The sequence below is a fragment of the Lichenostomus cassidix genome, chromosome Z (genome assembly GCF_008360975.1).
Source record: "Lichenostomus cassidix isolate B80296 chromosome Z, HeHo_3.0, whole genome shotgun sequence".
Lineage (NCBI taxonomy): Eukaryota > Metazoa > Chordata > Aves > Passeriformes > Meliphagidae > Lichenostomus > Lichenostomus cassidix.
In genome coordinates, this window is record NC_139511.1 from 23,711,802 (window position 1) to 23,732,174 (window position 20,373).

The 20,373-nt window shown below is 42.9% G+C and overlaps 1 protein-coding gene across 4 annotated transcripts in view; it reads left to right on the plus strand.

The window, feature by feature from the left end:
• Positions 1–20,211, plus strand: part of ECPAS (Ecm29 proteasome adaptor and scaffold) — a 63,258-nt gene extending 43,047 nt beyond the window's left edge. For 2 of the 4 annotated variants that reach the window (XM_085042266.1, XM_085042269.1), the window contains exons 31-49: positions 673–752; positions 1,514–1,619; positions 2,211–2,258; positions 3,273–3,394; positions 4,490–4,640; positions 5,444–5,509; positions 9,179–9,268; positions 9,753–9,819; positions 10,468–10,559; positions 10,648–10,714; positions 10,949–11,140; positions 12,164–12,372; positions 12,851–12,894; positions 13,375–13,567; positions 14,213–14,357; positions 14,984–15,089; positions 15,243–15,331; positions 16,538–16,609; positions 17,410–20,211. In XM_085042266.1, the coding sequence (XP_084898392.1) occupies positions 673–752; positions 1,514–1,619; positions 2,211–2,258; positions 3,273–3,394; positions 4,490–4,640; positions 5,444–5,509; positions 9,179–9,268; positions 9,753–9,819; positions 10,468–10,559; positions 10,648–10,714; positions 10,949–11,140; positions 12,164–12,372; positions 12,851–12,894; positions 13,375–13,567; positions 14,213–14,357; positions 14,984–15,089; positions 15,243–15,331; positions 16,538–16,609; positions 17,410–17,549 (2,079 nt within the window). In that variant the 3' untranslated portion in view covers positions 17,550–20,211. Of the gene's footprint in view, positions 1–672; positions 753–1,513; positions 1,620–2,210; positions 2,259–3,272; positions 3,395–4,489; positions 4,641–5,443; positions 5,510–9,178; positions 9,269–9,752; positions 9,820–10,467; positions 10,560–10,647; positions 10,715–10,948; positions 11,141–12,163; positions 12,373–12,850; positions 12,895–13,374; positions 13,568–14,212; positions 14,358–14,983; positions 15,090–15,242; positions 15,332–16,348; positions 16,516–16,537; positions 16,610–17,409 lie in introns of those variants that run through there. The other 2 variants (XM_085042267.1, XM_085042268.1) reach the window with 2 other exon arrangements.
• Positions 20,212–20,373: the final 162 nt, after the last annotated feature.

Below are 20,373 nucleotides of genomic sequence, written 5' to 3' on the forward strand. Positions count from 1 at the left end.
TATGTAAAAGGATATTGCAGACCTTGTTTGTGCAGCCAGTGTTAAAATTTATGATTTGCTAAAAATTGGGCCTTTCCACTTTAATATTGCTTTGATACTGCTTATGGAAAGTTCTTCAGGGATCCTTATAGCCCAAGATGCCTTCCCAAAGCAAGAGCGTCTAAATATAGTTCCTCAGTTTTTTAAGTGGCAGGAAGCCCATGGAAGGAGGCTATTCCATGAGTTTTGAGGAGAGCTCCTGCCAGGTGTATTCCAGGGATAAGATTTTCATAAGATGCCTTTGCTCTGGTTCTGCAAGGGCTGGAATTGCGTTTACAATCTTTTATCCTGGGAAAGTTGATCTTAATGTGAAGTCATTCATTCTGATCCCTCAGGAAAGCACAGCTGCTTCTGGAGTAAATACATGTTTGGTGTTGCATTTTTAACAGTTCGGTTGATAAAGGCCTTAAGGAACTTTTTTCATCGTGTATTTCACAATATTAAGGACTTGAGCAGTGCAGAGAAAGGCATGTCTAAAGCAGTCAGAGAAAGTCTGCACAGCACTGGCAAGCATTAGTTTATCTGATGTGGATGAGAACATGTTGTATTGTCCAAAAGGACTTCTTTTACAGAGTAAAGGACAAGGATGCACAGCCATGCTTGTTTCATGATTTTTCTTTTTTTTAATAATAGGTTGACAAATACATGAAGGAAATTCTTGAGGATTTGATCAGTAACCTAACCAGCAGTCTTTGGAGGATCAGGGAATCCAGGTATTGCTAGGAAAAGTATTACATTTGTCTTTGAACTCGGTTCTTTCCTCTTCTTCACCATGAACTTATAACCTGAAGAAGTTGAGGGGGGAAAGAGGGCACATCCTTTCATCAGAGTAGAGCCCAACCTTGTAGCCTGCCCTTGGAAATATGATGCAATCTTTAAACTATTTGCCTGAATTTTTTTACTGCATGTAGCCTTATACTGAACAAGGTTCTCTGAAGAATGAGTTTTCTGGTTACTAGTCCTTGCCTATCCCTGAATCTGAAGTATTCTTTTCTCTTAGAAAACCTTGTCAGTCTGATTATTATGTACTTGGCAGCAGGATGCCATTTGTAATAAATGTTTTTTGTTTTTAATGGTTTGTAGCTATGCTTATTGAAAATTTTTGTTTCAGTTCCATACTTTATATCATTTTGCTTTCTTCTGAGCTTGTACTTAAAGAAGAGTAAAACAATTTTGTAACTAGAACATTTGCAATAGCAATTTTCACCACAGCAGCCATTTTTAGTTCCTGTCAACTATTTCAGGTTTTACCTGAAAATATTTCAGGTTTTACCTGAACGACTGAGCATATTTTTCTCTGCAAAAGGAGATGTTCTTATGACAGAGTAGATTTAGGGTTTGGGGAAAATAAGGAATATAAAACTGTTCTCTTGAGGTTTTTTTTACCCTTTATTTATATTGATAAACATACCTGTATATATACCTATATCAAGTAAGAACACTGTGTGAAAGAAATAAAATTACTTGTTTGCAGTTGCCTGGCACTAAATGACTTACTAAGAGGAAGACCTTTGGATGACATTATAGACAAGCTTCCAGAGATCTGGGAAGTCCTGTTCAGAGTGCAAGATGACATTAAGGTAATGGAACCAAGAACTGAACAGGAATCTTCAACAAATAGTACAGTGGTCAAGCTCTGAGGTGTTTAAAGAGAGATTCTCTGACAAATCAGCTTGAAGCCAATGGGAGTTTTGAGCATTAAGTGAGCTAGAAACTCATGATCCTTGCAAGTAAAATTTCTGGGCAACCTTGGAAATTCTCTGTGCATTTGAAGTGTTGGTTTTCATTCCTGCTGTGCTTATTCTTGATGATTCAGGATTTTTCTTTGATTTTAAAGAACTCCTGAGCAGTTGCTTAACTTTTGAATATAGGAGCATTTATTTTGGGCTGCTTGTGTGCTGAAATGACATGCATAAATGAAGTCAGAGTCTTTGGGTCCTTCCAGGTCTGAGCTCTGTTAAAGTAGTGATTGTACCTGATACTCACATGGACTAAAGTCAGAGATTCTTTTAAAGATGTTGTAATACTTTCTTATGAAGATATTAATACTTTATATTAGGTATTAGCCATGAAGATAGCCTTGTCAGTATTAGTGTTAATGCTTATCCATTAATATGAATCATTCTAGAAGAATTCCAAATTGTGGAAATGATTGTTGACTTCTTTTTTAGGAGACTGTGCGAAAGGCAGCAGAACTAGCCCTAAAAACTTTAAGCAAGGTAAAACTCTGTAATTCCATCATATGCACATGTATGCAAGACATGTTGGTTTTGATGTCAGGAGTGACCGTAGACTGTATTTACCACAGATTGTTGTCTTGAGAGGATCTCTAGTGTGAGATGCAGTTGTGAAAAACTGAACAGCCCCCTAGAAAGCATTCATAATAAGCATCCCCACACACTCTGCTGTACTTTTATTGATGCTGGTGAAGTCCTGCCGCTTGAGGGTAATGTGGTGTTAAGTTCTATACAGGCAAAGGAAGGGTATAATGAACTGGGTTTTTTTTCCTCTGATGTTGTTTTTTCCTCACTTGGGTGTGGAATTTAAATAAACTTACTGTAACTTCAACAGTTTACCAAGACTGACTGATCTGTTTTACCAAGGCTGGTGATACCTCACTGGTATGAAACAGAGTAATTGTATATGGACTTCTCTGTGGTGCTGTTACTGACAAGGTTTTCTGCCTGTAGTACACATAAATCACTTGATAATGTTGTTTGGTAATCCTCTAAAAAAGCCACACTGGTGGGAGTACATCCTAAGTGCTGTGTTTGAAATCATAGTCTTCATCATGTGTGACATTTTAATGCTGCAAGTGAGGATCTAGTCCCAAAATGCTGTTGTGAAATATTGTTGTGATTGCTTAATCTGCTCTCATCTGGGACTTGCTGCTTTGCCTCATGGAATGGTTGAGTCCCTGTGGCTGAGATAGGCTGTCCTTCAACTGAGAGGCCATTTGGTTCATCTCTTGATCCAGGATAAGGTCAAGGCCTGCTAGGCTCTGAATTTGCCTTTTCTGGAAGTTGATTGTAGTTGAAACCCCTTTTAGGGATGAGTCTTAGGGCTTAAGTATCTTGTGGAGAGAAGATGAAGGTGTTACAGAGCCTGGGCTTGGCTATGAGCAGTTTCTCTAGTTGCTGTTGGCTTCTTCTCTCTGAAGGAGACAGTGCTTTAATGTAGTCAGAGGGGGAGGTTTGTACATGTTTGCAGCACTGATTCTCACGTGTCCCCAGGTCTGTGTGAAAATGTGTGATCCCTCTAAAGGAGCAGCAGGTCAGAAGACGATAGCTGTGTTGCTCCCTTGCCTCCTAGACAAAGGAATAGTAAGCACAGTTGCTGAAGTCCGATCTCTCAGGTTAGTTTTGCACCATGTAAGTTCTCTGGGGGTCGGGTCATGATTTGTCCCAAAGAGACCAAGCTTATTCACCTGAGTTGCAAAATGTACTTGTGTTTGAAGTGACAGGTTGCTTCCCAAAAGAGCTTTCCTGCTGAGTTCTTTTTTCATGGAATTTAAACAGCCATCCCAAGAGCTGTGCCTGTCTTTTGGGAGTATCTGGCCTGTCTGCAAATGCCAACATTCAGTTTCCAGCAGGAAGTTCTTTTCTCCCCGTACAGTCAGCAAACTGATCCACAAGCAGTGTGTCATGCTAAGGCTGTCCTTTGGGACTGAAAATCTGTTTTGGTTGCAAACAAAAAGTCCCATGGTCCTTCAAACAGCCATGTCTGATTTCACAGGTGCTTGTGAGTATTGACAGTTTACTTCCCAGATGTGACTGCCTTTGGTCATGCTGTTCAAACACATTTTATGTCTTGTAGCATTTCAGTGTCCCTTGATGTGTAGGGACTTTATATGCTTGTCAATTTGTAACCTTGTTTATTCTTTCCTTTGACTGAAGGACAGGAAAACTGGAAAATTCAGAATTGGAGTGTAGCTGTCTGGTCTTTGCAAAAATAATTATTAGGAAGGCTAGAAGGCTTCTAATAAATCACAGTGAATGTTTCTTGAACTTTTTTCATTCCTTTTGAAGATATGAAAACCCTTTGTCAAAATGCAGCATGAGAGATGTGATCAGTCTGAAACTGACAAGTAGGATTTGAATAGATTATTGTAACTTACCTTTTCTTGGGCCAAGACAATGGGTGTCTCAGGGTGACTTTGCCTAGTGCTTCTTTAAAACATGAGGGTGTGTTGTTTTCTTCCCACATCTGTGTGCAGTACTGCCTCTTTGCCCATTCCCTTTGTGATACCTGGACCAAAGTAAGCAATCTCTGGCCAGAATATAGCATAACATCACTTGGAAGCTCAGGGCTAGGGAATAATTTTGCGTGAGCCAAAGTGGTTTTGTTTGAAGGAACATTTATATTGGTATATCTGGACTACAGTAGATGAGAGGCTTTTAAGATAAATCTGTGTGTATCTCTGCTAACCTTCCCTTTAATCTTTTTTCAGCATTAACACTCTTGTGAAGATTAGTAAAAGTGCTGGATCTATGCTGAAACCTCATGCACCAAAACTTATCCCAGCCCTCTTGGAATCCTTGAGTGTGCTAGAGCCTCAAGTCCTCAATTATTTGAGTTTTTCTGCAACAGATCAAGAGAAAGTAAGTGCAGTTATAATGCGAAAGTATCAACAGAACAGAGATAACAAAGATTTAACCTTTATTCAGTGAACAGAAAAATAGCAGATTTAGTTGAGGGGTGTTAAAAAAACAAAGAGAATTAGCTAATAAGTTACTAAAAAGTTTGGTCACAGAATATTGCTGGACAAATGTGGGAGTTTTTTTTAAGGATTGGGATTATATTTATTCCCTAGACCACTATGTTTTTCCAAAATGTAAAGACGTTTCCAAATGTTTCCAAAAATGAAAAGCAATCTTAGTAATCTGTTGTTAAATGCCATTGCTGTTTTTCCCAAGGGATAAACTTCAGGACTTCATATAACTTAAACCTGGAAGGTGTGCCATAGCCATTGCACTGTGGGCTGGAGGTGGATGTTGTCAGCACTGCATCCTTTAATTATTCTCAGAGAACCATATTAATCTACTGCAGCCTTCTGGGAAAGTGATTGAAACCCATTCATTAGAAGCAAATTTAGGTAATTTCATTGTGGGAGAGAATAGAGTCAAACTTAGCCCTTTGCAAATGAGAAGGGAGTGAGCAATGTTAACAGTCCAGAGTGGGATTTTATCTCTTTTCCCTCCCTCTAGAATATCTGTCTGCTTCTGAAAGGGAAACATGCATAGTCTGTAGGCATAATTGCTTTCTCCATGCAGCTGAAATGGGTTTTAGTCTGAGGTAGTGAGTTACAGCTGATGTTGTCCTTTACTGTTTTCATGTTGTATTTCTTCCTGCTTTTGTTTGGGTCTTTTTCTGGATGAGTTTGTTTTTTTTTTTTTTTTTTTAGACTGCAATGGATAGTGCGAGACTTAGTGCTGTCAAGTCATCTCCCATGATGGAAACCATTAACATGGTAAGTATTTGAAGGGTTCCAGTGTAAGGTGTGTTGTAGAAGAATAGGAATTCAAATGGAAGCTGTACAGATGATCTCTTCAAGTTTCGTTTTATTATCACATCTCCATGTGGCTGTTTGTTCACTTTCTTTTCAATGTATGAACTTAACCGTGTCACCAGTGCTTGCCCCTCAGATCAGTTGTTAATAACTTCAGCTCCATTTGGAGTCAGATGGGTTGTTTCTTCATCTGAAGATGTGCCTGCTTTGATGAAGAGGGCATCCTTCAAGTGCTTTTCTTTGGGTGGGTGCTCAGCTGGTTTTGGATTATGGTAGCTAGCATTTCTCTTTGTCTCTGGCCCACAACTTCTCATCTGGGCCTTCAACTCATGATAGTCATTGTGATGCCTTGACAGGCTTACCTAAAACAGAGGCTTAACAAAGTTAAGAGAATAAAAAGCAGTTATATTTATTGAAGGACCTTCAGGTACGTTCAGGTCAGACAAAGCCCACCTGAGGGGCTACACCCAAAGTGGGTGACTGGTCACGAGTTTTTCATACTTCATAAATTTTGTTTTTATGCATAGCTGGGGTTCATCCTCCAATTACAGCTTCAGGTAATGAAGTCAGTTGCTCCAGGTTCACTCCCTCCAGTTCACTGTTGTTTGGATATCTTGGGGCCTGAGACAGTGGGGTGTCTTTGAGTTTCGAGCTTAGAGAGGAATTGTTTTGTCTAAAAATGCTGAGAATGGGAGCTTAGCGCCCTGTATGAAGTCCAGAGTTACACACTAGAAATTCACAGGATTACAGATACATGAAAAATATAGAAGCTAAAATCCTAAGGCATCAATTGTTTGTAAGGTACAAATGCTGTTCAACCACTGCCTTGTGGTGCCTTAGATATTCCTTCGTGGGCCTTGCCCATACTTTATTGGTGGAGATATTTAGAGAAGATGCTGATATCACCAGAAGCACTGTCAGCAAGTGGTGTCTGGCACCAGAGTTTCCTGCTGCTGGAGAGGGAGTTGCTGATGCACAGATGCTGTGTGGTAGGATCTTTCCTGGCAGAACTCCCTGTCCTCTGTAATAACCTATCTCTTCCTAAAAAAAGGCCCCTCTTTTCTGCTCAGACATTGTACACAAGCAGGGTTAGGTGGGCAGGCAGATGATGTGAGGGCTGAGCAAGTTTTAGGGGAGTTGTAGCCACCAGAGCAATTGTTTCCTCTGCTTATGGAAAAACAGCAACAGCAAGCCCTCCTGTACATAACAGCATGTGGAGTTGAGTTTTGGTGTCAGGTGAAATGCTCTCTATAAATAGAGTGTGAAGTGGTTGGGAATGGAAGGCTCCATTTAAAAGTGTACTTGTTGCAACCCTGCAGGCTGCAGCAGCTGCTGCTGTCCCTCCTCCTGGCCACGCCTCTACCCTGCCAGCCCTGGGAGGACAGTTGTGGTGCCCTGATCATTGACTGGGATTTCCTAGGGGAGGGGAGAGATAGTTATTGCTTCCCTGGAGTATTGTGAAGATGTCCTGGCTTATGAGCAACCTTCTCTGTATTCTGGGGCTGGCTGGGAGATTATATGGGTAGTTTCCTTCACCATACCAGTGCTGGAGGGGGAAGTAACAGTTTATCAGATTTTTGAAGCTCAGAAATAGTTACTTTCATTTAGTATGTGATCCTTGAATTTGCTGGAGAATGGATCTCCCGTTTGCAGACAGTGTGTTACAAGGAGTGCTGGTAACACTTTGTTTTGCCCAGTGGTGTTTTAGGCATAGCAGAGTAAAAATTATATTAATCACATCCCTTTTGTACCTTGTGGTGGTTTTGATTGTCCCAAAACATCAGCAAGGTATTTTTAACATCTAAGAGAAATTTAAACCCCTCAGAAGCTGTTGTAGTAAGCCTGAGAAAGTGTCTGAGGGGTGGGGAGTGGCACAAAGATGGTTCCTGTGTGTCCTGAGTTAAAGTTCTGGAAGTTTTTACATGAAGTCCAGCAGAGCCAATCTCTGATAGCTCTGAAGGTGATGGACATGCTGCCAGCCAAGTGTGAGCCAATTAGAGGTGCTAGTTACACCTCTGTGAAAACATTTAAGAAAAAATCAAAACAAGGTAGTCACGCACTTCTCTGTAGTTGGAGGAGGAGGAGGTGGAGGTAAAAATACGTGAAGGGAGAACAGCATGGAGACATCAAGGTCAGTGAGAAGGTGGGGGAGGAGGTGCTTCAGTGCTCCAGGCGCCAGAGCTGAAAACCCTCTGCTAGCTGTGCTGAAGAGCATGGGGGAGCAGGAGGTCCCCCTGCAGCCCATGGAGTCCACAAGGATGCAGAAATTCACCCACAGCCCATGCCAGAGGAGCAAGTGGATGCCTGGAGAAAGCTGTGATCCAGTTGGAGTCTCATCTAAGAGTTAAAACTGCAAAAGGCCTTGCAAAGGAGAGAAAGGCCTTGCTCCTGGGATGGAAGCAGCCTGGCCTTGGCTCAGGAGAATCTGCACAGCACCTTATGGACAAAAACTCATGTTGCAGCAGAAATTCGGGCGGGATGTTGCTCCTGAGATTGGACCCACACCAAGAAGTTCCCAGAGGACTGTCTCTTGTGGAGGGACCCCATGGCTAAGTAGAGAACCCCTCTCCCTGATAGACTGACCAGAGAACAAACCCCTTACCCTGCCCCCTGCCCATGCTGCTGGTTTGGAAAGAGGGAAGGGGGGTGAGTGCAGAGACTGCTTCTTGAGAGGGAGGGTTGAGAGCAGAGAAACTGTCTGGAGAGAGAGATAAGTAGACATAAAGAGTATTTGTAGTAGAAGAATTGTGGTGATGAATAGATTTATGGACCTGCTCTGTGGACTGAGAAAATACCCACACCCTGCCCCCCTACCCGAGCTGCTGGTTAGAAGGAAGACAGCGGGTGAATAAAAATGGGTTTGTAAGAGGGAGGGGGATAAGTGAACAAAATAGTGTATGAAAAGTTTATTTCTGCCTCTCATTTATCTTCTGACTCGGTTAAGTAATTAAATCACTTTGCAACTTTAAGTTTAGAGCCTGCTTGCCCTTTCTTCCATGCATCCTCCTACCAGTGTCCTATCTCACTTAACTCATGAGATTACTGTGTGGGTTTTTTTACAGTTTTTTTTCTTTCCCCTCTCCTGCACATCTGCAGCAGGAGAGAGCCGGAGAGCCGGCATTTAGTCAGGGTCAAACCCTGACATACCTTTATGTCATTCATACCCCATGTTTGTCTTGACCTGTTTAAAACTGTCTTGACTGGTTTCATGTCATTGTCTGGTTCAGGTATGTTACTGCTTCCTGGTTTCAGAGAGTTGGGGAAATGTTTGATTTAGTCCTAAATATACATGCCTTTGCATCTCATTCTCTCTCCAAAAGGAGTTCCTTGCTAATATGTTACTTTCAGGTTTTCTGAAGAGTTGGAGTGCAGGAGTACATCAGTTTCACCAAATGGTAGTTTTGGCAGGGTCAGCTTAGCAGAGAAGTGGGACGAGAAAATCTGTATGTGGTGGAAGCCACTTTATGTTGGCTTTTTCTCATCATGCAGCACACTCTCATGATTCAGCTGAGGACCAGCCAGCAGTCCTGAGACAGCCTCAGCTGGAAATACACCAACTTAGGTCTGCCACCATTACCTTTCTTTTTTTTTTTTTCTTTTTTTCTCTCTCTGTCCCTTGCCTTTCTCTAGAGCTTGCAGTATTTGGATGTGTCTGTCCTTGGTGAGTTGGTCCCTCGCCTGTGTGAACTGATCAAAAGTGGAGTTGGCCTTGGCACAAAGGTATGTCTGTGGTTTTAATAGTTCTTTTGGAAATGAAGAAGGGAATATAGAGCAATGTCAATGTAAATATGCTTCTTTTGACTATGTCTTTTAAAGCAACAGCTTGGGTTCATACATCCTGGAGTCATTTGACATCTGAGTCCCACCCCACTACTTTACTTTTCTGAATATGTGTTGCCCTAACCTCCTCTAGGCTGCATGGCTGCTGTGCTCTGTGACATGAGTGCAGAAGGTTGTCTTTGATTACTGTAAATCTTCCAGGATCATCTATCCTAAGTGTGGGTCCTTTTTCACTTTCTAATTCAATTCTTGTCATTCACGTTTTGCAAACTTTGACTGCTTCTACTTTTGACCCTTGGCTTATGAGAAGAGAGGCTGAGTGCATCTAGGTCATGTCTTACAAGTGCAGGTAGCACCACAGGAAGTATTAGCTTGGGGCAAACATTGTTTTATCTTACCTTTATGTTCCCTTGCAATCTTACAGGGAGGCTGTGCCAGTGTAATTGTGTCATTAACCACACAATGCCCTCAAGACTTAACACCTTATTCAGGTAAGGTTTGTCTCTGGTGTAAGGTTTTAAAGGTGCTTTTTGTTGCTGTGGTGTTTCTTCCCTTGATTTTAGCACAAGAGTGATCTTTACATGTGTACTTTAATCAGAGTGCTGTTTTAAGTTACCTTTTTTGTTCGAGATTCGCATGCTTGGAGTAGGTCCTGGGGATGTTCACTACCTCACCAGGTTGGAAGAGGTAGAGGAATGAGTTGAGAGAATTCACTAGGACCCAGCAGGAATAGGCAAAAATTTTTCTTTAATTTCTTGGAGCAGTCTAACGATGCTTGTGTTAGGACAACACTGTCAATATTCACCTGTTCCTTCAACTTGAGCTATGGGAGGACCATAAACAGGGACTTTGCTTCGCTCTGTCTCCTCTGATGGTAGAAGGAATGTCACCTTTCTGTTATGTCACCTTTCTGTTGCAAAAAGAAGTGAAGCTCAGAGCATGATCAGCGGGGTTGGTTGCATGTAGGAACCTTATCGGTCAAGGAGTGCTAGCACTAGTACTCCTTAAAACACTAGCACTAGTTTAAATGTGAGGAAAAACGCATTAATTCAGGCAGTCTGATGAAATGCAGGCTATTGTAATTCTTGCCATAGTGATAAGACATGGTGTTTTTGATAAAGTAAAATCTCTTCCAACAGGCAAACTTATGAGTGCTTTACTTAGTGGCCTGACTGATCGCAACAGTGTGGTGCAGAAGTCTTTTGCCTTTGCTATGGGTCATCTAGTCAGGGTGAGTTGGACTTCAGGTTTTATTTTGCTTTTTTGTAGGTGATTTTCTTTGGAGTGTTTGAGTAATTTGAGTCTCTTCCCTGTTACAGACTTCCAGAGACAGCAGCACTGAGAAGCTGCTGCACAAACTCAGCAGCTGGTACATGGAGAAGGAAGGTATGTTGCTTTTGGGGTATTCAGTTACAGAATACAGTGAAGAAAATTATCCTGGTGATAGCAAAAGCTAGTAAAGAAACATTTCTATATTGTAAAGCTTGGTTTCTCTGGCTGAATAATTCCTATACGTTGTTATACAATACTGTGCATTACTATGCTATCCAAGAGGCAGATGAAGCAGTTCAAAGGGTAATCCTGCTTCCCAGTCATAATGTGCTTGTTTTGGTCCTTCAGAGCCAGTTTACAGAGCAGGCTGTGCTTTAACTGTGCATGCTATGGGACGCTACAGCCCAGATGTACTGAAGAACCATGCCAAGCAAGTGCTGCCATTGGCTTTTCTTGGAATGCATGAGGTTCCTGAAGAAGAAAAGGAAGAGAAAGGGAATTCTACTCTGTGGACTGAAGTTTGGCAGGAAAATGTACCTGGTACGTTGCATTAAGAATAGTAAAGCTTTCTGGAAAGCATTGGGACAAGAAATAGCATGCTTTCTGGAAACCATTTGAAGATACAGTGTTCTTATGGTAAGAGATTTGGGATGCTTGTTTCCATTTTCTTCCCTGCTGTAGATTTCTTGTGTGAGGGTTAGCTTGTCTGGCTATTTGAAATAATTACAGGGGCATTGATCACAAGGATGGACAGGCACAGTCAGAAGTATTTTAAAATAGTGAGACAGTGAATGCCACTGTAATATGGCCCTGATGGTGATACAGATAAGTAGACATCTTTGAAAGTTTTATTGCCAATCTCTGGGACTGCTGCACATTCTGAAGTTACAGGGGCCTTTGGCCTTTGTTTTGTGTTGGAGATCTCGGTGGTAATTCCTGTGGTTTTAGCTTCAATGAACAAGTGTGTGCTGTAGAAGGCCTGTTCTGTCCATAGAGAAAGATTTGGATGCATTATAGTGTTGTTTTGCTGACACTTTTAGGTTTCAGATCTCATTCCTCAGTCACCAGATGACTTTTCTGGAGTCTGAGAAAGGAGCTGAAAAAGGTTTTCTAGTGACCTGTTCTTGGGGAAAGAAAAAGAAAGACATCATATTCCTTAGAAACAGGCTAGCACGATGTCTAGTATCTGCTGCATAGAAGGATTGAAATGAGCTCTGTGTCTAAATACACAACAAAGACTGTATTTGGAACCTCTAGAAAAGAACCCATCTTCAACCTGGCTGGGAGGAATTCTTCACCTCTTTGCCTGAAGTAGGCTTTTCTGATGTGTTTCCTGGCCTCAGATCCCAGTAGATCTGTAACCAGTTGTCTTTTCCAGGGTAGGGTTGGGCTTGTTTGCTTGTGGTTTGTTGTGGTTTGTTGTGGTTGCGGTTTTTTTTGGGTTTTTTTTTTTGTTGTTGTTGTTGTTGTTGTTGGGTTTTGGTGGTTTTGGGGTTTTTTTTTTAAGTAAGATTTTTGTTTCATTTGTGGCAAAATTTCCATTTTCCTCCATTTGACATGCAGGTACTCAGGGTGGGATCAGACTGTATTTGCAGGAATTGATATCCATCACCCAGAAGGCTCTGCAGTCCCAGTCCTGGAAGATGAAAGCTCAGGGAGCAGCTGCCATGGCATCAATTGCCAAACAGACAGGCTCCCTTGTACCGCCACATCTGGGAATGGTGCTCTCTGCACTGCTGCAAGGCCTGCCGGGGAGAACATGGACTGGGAAGGTAAGGAGGGAATTGTCAGCTCCTGGTTCTCTGTGGGCCCAGCAGTGTACAGCCCTGGAGCCAGGCAGCTCGATAAGAATGCTGACATAGCGAGTCTGCCTTTTGCTCTGCATTTAGCAGATACAGAGATGACAGGGAAGATAGACAGGTGAAACTCATACTGCTTTAGGAGTTGGGTTCTCACTTAAGACTAATTCCACTGCACCATTTTTAGCCTTGAGGGGTACTAACATGTGCTCAGAGGTGCTGCAAGGCTCCTTTCTGCTGCCAGTTCCATGCAGATTCAAATTCTTAAGAAAGCTAAGTCCTCTGAAGCAGGAGTAGCAGGAGACAGACAGACATTGCTTTTCCAAACTGGTGTCGCAGGCATGTTTCCTCACAGCCCCTTGCAGGAGGGTACAAAGGTTTGCCGTGTGCAGCAGGACTGTGCTGTTTGGCTGTGTGGCTTTTCTCAGTGGTGTCTCTTTTATCATTGCAGGAGGAGCTGTTAAAGGCCATTGCCAGTGTCGTCTCTGCATGCAGGTGGGTGCCTTGAATGAGGTGGTACCCTCAGGATATGAGGTCTTAAAAGGGAGATTGTTGTACAGTGTTGCTGTTAGGGTGCCAAGGAGATTCACCATTGTGATCTCCCATCAGCGTGTGAGGGGCAAGTGATGCTTCAGAGAAACCTGCAGAACTAAATGCTTGATTTGGAGAGGAGGAGGAGGATGTTGAGAGGCCACAAATGCTAAGAGGAAGGCAGAGACTAAGGGGGAAGATGAAGACCTTAAAGGGGAAAAAAGAGGAAGAGGTAAAAGAGTAGTGAGGGAGCAAGTGCCTTGAAAGCATGTAAGGAGGAAAATAGAACAAAGAGTGAAGAAGAGCACCACAGTGTAATTTCTGTTAAAATTATTTGTAGACAGCTGAGTGCCTGGACACAGGAATCAGTTCCTCTCTGGGAAAAGTGGTTTTTGGGAAGAGATTAATATGGGTCTGAAAGTGTCCGTGTGCCTTGCATTTCAGTGCAGAGCTGCAGAAATCAGTGCCTGGTCAGCCCACCATCACAGATATTGTTCAGGCTGTCCTGAAAGAATGTCGTAAAGAAAACCTGAAGTATAAGATGGTGGCACTGCGCTGTGCAGCTGGGGTGCTGCAGGCCACAAAGGAAGACCGGTTCCAGGAACTTGCTGATATCATCTTTCCCATGATAAAGAAGGTGACAGTTCAACTTCTTGAGTTTTATCTCTTTCAGAGCAGAACACCCAAATGGTGACAGTCATGATGCTGCTGGCTGCATGCCAGGCTTCTGCCCAGAGGGCTGATAATGTGAGGAATTCTCCAAACTCAGACAGATCTTTGATGGGGCTGAATACCAGACTGTTGCTGAGCCCCAGGGTGATTGTACCTGTGCTGCCCAAATTCTGAATTAGCCCAACCATTCTCTGAACAGAGTCCTCCCTGTGATGTTGTGGTGGTGCATCCTTGCGCCCCACCACTCCTTTCCAGGCTGCAGTGTGATCTGATTTTTGTGCGATCTCAAGCACACTCATTCATGACAGATGCCCAGCACTGCCCTGATACCACATTAAAAATTAATTCCTAGCTGTGGTACAGGCAGCGAAAGGCTCCTGGGAAGCTGTGTAGAGTGCTTCTGTTTAGTGTGAGCAGTGCCTCACAGCTCTGTGAGTGGGACTCAGGTAGCACAGGCAGTGTTTGTGTGCCAGGTGACAGAGCCTGCTGTGCTCCTTGGCAGGCTGCCGACAGCTCCAGAGCTGGGCATGAGGGCGAGGGAAGACTGAGCTGCAGTGCTGTGTGTGCCTAGCTTGCCTGCCAGTCACACCTTCCCCCATGGCCTCCGCAGAACTCTCTGGAGAGCATGGGAGCGGCTTTGCCAAAGCACGAGGAAGAGGATGAGGACATGAGGGAGAAAGAGGTTCAGATGGAGTCCCTGATCTGTGCCTTCGAGACCCTGGGCAAAGCCTGGCCGAGGAGCCCGGAGACACAGCGTAAGTCAGCTGATGACATGCAGAAAAAAATACTTCCTCTTAAAATAAAAACTTGGAGGAGGGAGGACCTGGGGATCATGTGCAGAGTGGGGAGGCTTTTGAGAAGCTGCAGGATCTCACTGCTGGCAGCTTGTAAGGGTCTTCAGTGAGAAAGCTGCTCCCCAACAGATTTCCTGCAAAGTAACCCATTTTTGGGAAAACTCCTTTGCTGTTGTCTTAAATTCACATCACAAAAATGTTCTGAGTTTGTAGACATGCAGGATGGGTGAGGTGGCTTGCCTAATGAAAAGAAGCCAAACTCTGCTGCTCGTGTTTATGTTTGCATCAAAGCTGGTACAAGGTGGAAGAATTGGGAATACGTAGAGAGGAGCCATAAATGGTAGCTTTTATTAGCACTTAGCAGTGTATGTAATGCAGCTGTTTCATCTTCCAGCATTTGTAATGAGTGAGTTGATGTGGTGAACATATTCAGGGTCACTTGTTATAGGATGTTGACTTGGTCATATGAAGTGATCAGCTTGATGTCCTTGATGTCACTTGTTGAGGAGCACTTGGGAGACAGAGCAGGAAGTGTTTCCTTCTGCCTTTCCCTGTGGTAACACAGTGACATCCTTGTTTTTCTGTAGGTTGCTATCGCCAAGAGTTTTGCAAGTTAATGTGTGACCGTCTGAAACTCAGCACATGGAAAGTGCAGCTTGGAGTGCTACAAGCCATGAATGCCTACTTTCAAGGGTAATTCTTCTTTCTGCAGTCCTCTTCAGAGATTTGTCTTCTCTTTGTTGCTTGAAACTGTTTAATGAACTTGATGACTCTGAATTCTCAGAGAAGTTAAGCAGACTTCTCTCCTGGTGATGCAGGCTGCCTGATTGTTTTCACATTTGACAGGCTAATGCTGTTTGATGAGAAGTACTCTGACCCTGTGGCTTTGACAGAAATACTGTTGGAAACCTGTTCCTCTATCACCCATTCTTTAGGTAAATGGATTTCTCTTGGTTTGTGATTGGTGATGAATTGCATGTTGTCCTCTGGGGGTTTGTGTAGCAAAGGAAATGCAGAATAAGCATAAGGCATCAGAGGTAACATTTAGCCCTTCCTTGCACTGCAGTGGGATTATTGTGAAGTTACAGCAATTGTTCAAGACAGTACTGTGCAGGGTGCAGTGCCCAGAGAAGTGCATTCCACTGGTGCAAGAGAGCTCTGCAAGGGGAGGGAGAGGCAGACAGCAAACTGTGCAGCCTCTCAGAACTGCAAATTTTATCCATGCAGAAGGTGGACTCCACATAATCAAGCTATTCCTGATTTAATGAAACACAAGCCTTTCTCCTCCACAGTTCAGACTTCTTGGATAAATATGCATTATGTATCCAAGATTATAGTATCCAAGTATCTAAAAGATACCCCAAATTTTCTCAAATAACTAGTGGATGAAGCTTCAAGGCTTTGAGGCAGTTTGTGCTGTATGTGAGCAGGGCACCCATATATAGGGGATGTTGGCGCTGCCTGTGTCATGTTGACATTGCTTTGGTAGTGTTCCCACTTGTCCTGTGATTGTAACAGTGCCCCAAATCTCATACCTGCATGTGGTCTTGTTCCTGATGTGCCTAAACACAGCACCAGCTTTGGTGCTAGCTACCAATTCAGAGACCCCTTTGGAGAAAGTTTCTTTTAGGTATCAGTACTCATGGAATGAGGACTGAGGTCCTCACCTTAATAAGATCTTTAGCTCACAAACCAAGTAACTTTTGTGACAAGTTTGGGCTTGATGGCTGGCATAGGGTTTATGTACCCATGCTTAATGCTACTTGTTAACATTTGTATGGTCTCCAGCCAGTACAACTTTCCAGAACAGTCTGTTACGCACAGAAGTTGTTTGCCATCACACTGCAGCTATGTGGCAGCATTTTGTTCCCTGTTGGAATGTGTAAGGAACTGTTGCTCTGTGGTAGTGGCAGAGGCAATGCACAAGGTTTAGTTGACTTTTCAACCTCCAGTTGTTTACTTTCTGCCATTCAAATGTGCCTGAGGAGCACTGGAGGCTGACAGCACAAACAAGAGCTCAGTGAACTGTGCTAACAAGAGTGGTCTGGAGACTGTAGAGGTGACTGCTTATTTTAAGGTTAGTGCATTTGGTTCTCAGTGTGGTTTTGGGTTTTCTTGTCTGTTTTCTTTAAATCCCTTAGAAAACAAAAGCTACACGTCCATAAGAACAGAAGCTTTGTCTGTGATACAGCTGCTGCTCACCAAACTACAAGGTGAGACTCCTTTCTTGCCACCTGGTGAAGAGCCACTGTTTGGTAGAGATGGCACCTGGCTGTATGGCCTGGAACCCTGCAGAGGTTGCCTTACCTTCTGCTTGCAGCACTGGGCGATTCTGGGGAAGCGGGGACTTGGAAGTTAGAGAGGGCTGGAAGTAACTGGAGCTAATATCAAGGTCTGAAATAATGTTGGATACTCCTTTGGTGAGGAAAGTGTTCAGGAAGGAGGGTCCCACATGGAGCACAGAACTGTCTTGTCAAAACTGTCTGTGTTATGTTCAAGCTGCATAGAGGGGGGAGCTCCTCTTAGTACAGAAGAGTGATTATTCCCTTTTCAGCGTCAAATTCGGTTTCTCATTATTTAGAATTCAAGCCTTGCAGAATTGACTTCACAGGATGAGTCTTCTTAGGTCTCAGGGTCATGTGGGTCTGCAGTTGTTACATAGCAAGTTTTTCCTTTGGTTTTCTGTTACGCATTTTATGTTTCCTTTATTCTAGCGAAACTCTTACATGCCTCTTTTGTGAGCCAATTGCAACATGAGACACATTTGGTTCTTCAGGCTCTTGCACTCCCATGTTTCAGGCTTAGACAGGCACAACTCCCTGGGCAGGAGGCAGCACATGCACCTGAGTGTCCAGGTGAATTTGAGTCCTCCTGGAAGCGCAGTATGGACTGCAAGTAAAAGGTCGAAGCAGTCACTCTTTTAGCGTGTCTGGAGAAAGTGATGTCCTTTTGGATTTTTTTTGTTGGTGTTCTGGTGTTCACGTCCAATGTCTGTCTGTCTTTATCCGCACAGAAGCTCAACAGTGGGAAAGCCTGACAGCAGAAAGCAGAGAGCACCTCATTCGTTCGTTGTCTACAATGGCATCAGACAGCAGACCCGAGCTACAAGACAGGGCATTCGTGTTGAAGAAAACACTTGAAAATATTGACTAAGTTGTAAAACATAAACTTCAAAGTGCCATGTAAAACAAAAACAAAAAAGTGCAGTGGTCTGAAAACCAAGTGGGGAAATGAAGATTACTCTGTAGGATGCATCATTCCTGGCCAAAATAAAACATGCCTTAAATTCTTTTCCCCATTAATATTATTTTTACTCTTATGCTAAACGTTAGTTGTTTTATCAGCAAATACCTCTAACAATCTGCCCTAGAATGTTTCTAAGCATGCAACATTAAAAATACAAGGGCAAGATGTGTTGGTTTTTTTTTAATCGGCAGAAGAATGTTACTCAGACCCCCTCTGTCCTTCAAAGAAATCGTTGAAAAACCACCAGCACAGAAAGTGAAAAGTATATTTGGTTTTCACATTTTTTGTGTGTAGAGATCTGTTAACTGGTGTCTACTCCAGTAGCGCTGGTGTTTGTTATCTGTAGAGAACAAAATGCTTTCCTTTGATTGAGGCCTGTGTTAAACTCCTGTGGCTTCCCAGCAGCAGGGTTTCATCTGACATCCACCTCTGCTTCCGCTTGCTCCTCCCTTGCAGCCTGTTGTCTGTGCATTGTGAAAGGCAGAGTACTGTTAACTTCACTCCTTCCTCCTTCTCTGACCTCAGCATGGATTGACTGAGACTATGCCTTCCCTAGCTGGCAACCTCGGCCTCTCAAACTTTAAATGATAACTTTTTCTCCCAAAGGATGCACAAGAGAGCACTTTACTGAGCTGTGTGGGACAAAGTTGAGCCTAGTTGGTACCCAGGTGGAACACTGCTCTTCTCAAAATTGTTTTGCATGGACACTCCTTAGCTCCAGGAAATAAACCTGAAAACAGTTTTTTCTAGATATGTTTTTGAAGAGTGTTTGAAGTTTGAAATGACACATTTTTTAATAGTGGTAATGTTTTATTCCCTTTCCTGTTCGTAAACCTGTTCTTGCTTTGGAAACCTGTAATGATTTAGACTTGTCAGTATTTGTAAGAAACTGATTCATCTGTCATTTATCAGAGCCCAAGTCATGCTGGTTTCTAGCAAATTGCACTTAAGATTATATCTGCATTAACATGGGAGTAAAATTGCTATATGGTGATGTGGCCCTGCTGCCTGTCTCCTTTTTTTCCCCCTCCTCCAACAAAGACAAATCTGACCACTATAGCAGCAGACTTTTAATAGTGTAAAGATAGCACTGCTCCATAATCTGACCAGTATGTGTACAGCTTTTTGGGGATAAATGCTTTGCTGATGGTGAAATAAAATCATTAGTGTGGGCAATATCATGTTCATGGCTTTCAGCACAGGAAGGCTTGCTTCTTTTCTTGCAGTCTGCAGCTCCTTTCAGATCTGCTCTGGTAGGGAGAGGATTGCTCAGATGACATCCTTTCCTCCATGCCCATTTATTCAGATTCAGGTATGCAGTACCTACTTTCCCCTCAGGTGCCATTTCCCAGTCAGTGTTTCCTGGTACTGTAACAATCTTGTTGTCTGACTTGCTCTCCATAGGGAAGAATGTAATTTGTGCACGCCTGGTAAGAGAATGTCAGGAAGAAATGGGCAGAGCTGTCCCACTGTGGCTCTCGTGTAGCAGAAACCTCAGCGAGCACTATTGCATTGTACATAGAACTGGTCAGTGGGCAACTCCTTGGTGCTGGGAGCTGGTGCTATAATGTTTTGATTTACACCGTGTTGCAGGGAGCTGCTCTTTGTTTACGTGTAGTTTGAACTATTGAGCACAGTGTACATTTTAAAATTTTACTGAGCAAATAATTTTGCAGTATCTTTAAAAACTTGCTTACCGTGACATGTAGTGTCATGAGTGCTCTTTTTTTTTTCTTTTTTTTTTTAATTAGGTGAATATTATCAGTGATGCTTTGCTGTAGCAGTTCATTGTCTGACTTGGGTTTTTTCATATTGGTGAGTGACAGTAACAGACAAGAAAGAGCCTCCATGTCTCTGGTAATTTGAGTTTTCACTGTGGACTGGAGTAATCAGAGGCAATGCCTAGTACAGTCAAATGACTGTGCGTGGAATAACTGTAATCACTGTCAATAGCAACCTGAATTTCTCTATTGGGGATTTACACAAGAGGGAAGAGCGTATTCTAGGAACTCTATAAACAAACAGCTGGATTAACAACTCTGGCCAAGAGTGTTAGGAAGGTTAGAGATGGTATGACACTTTCTGAATCACAAAGCAATATGTCTTTCTCGTGATTACAGAGCAGATTCAGAGCTCCTCTCTAAAGCATGTGCCTATACACAAAACCTACCTGTACAAAATTAAGTCAGAGGTTTGATTTCTACCCCCCTTGCATTTGTAAACTTGATAGGATTAAAAAAAAAAAAAATAGATGTGGCCTTCCTAGAGTTTCTCCTCTAAAAGTGATTGCACTATGTAAAACACACTGTACTTTGCCCAGCACGGGCATTTCTTGTGCTGCTGCGATGCTTTGTATACCTGGAGTGCAGTGCGCAGACTCGACTCTAGCACTCTCGCTCTGACTTACAAGCTGTTGCTTAAATGGATGTATATTGAGACAAGTTTTCTAATGTTGCAAGATCTCCATCAAATTCACTGCAATCTGTACTGTCCAAATATGTGAATGGTTGAAAGAAAACCCTCCTGCTTACCAAAAAGGTAAAATTAAATAAACGCTGCATGACCTGTTCCTCGGAGTATCTGGTAGTGTTTTTTTCTCCTGTGGTATTTTATAGCTGTGCTCCAGATTCAGAGTGCTGCTGCTGTGCTCCACACTGGCCCACCACCCTCAGGCCCCTTGGGGACACATGATGGCTCTGCAGCCCTGGAACAAACTGTGTATTTTAAACCC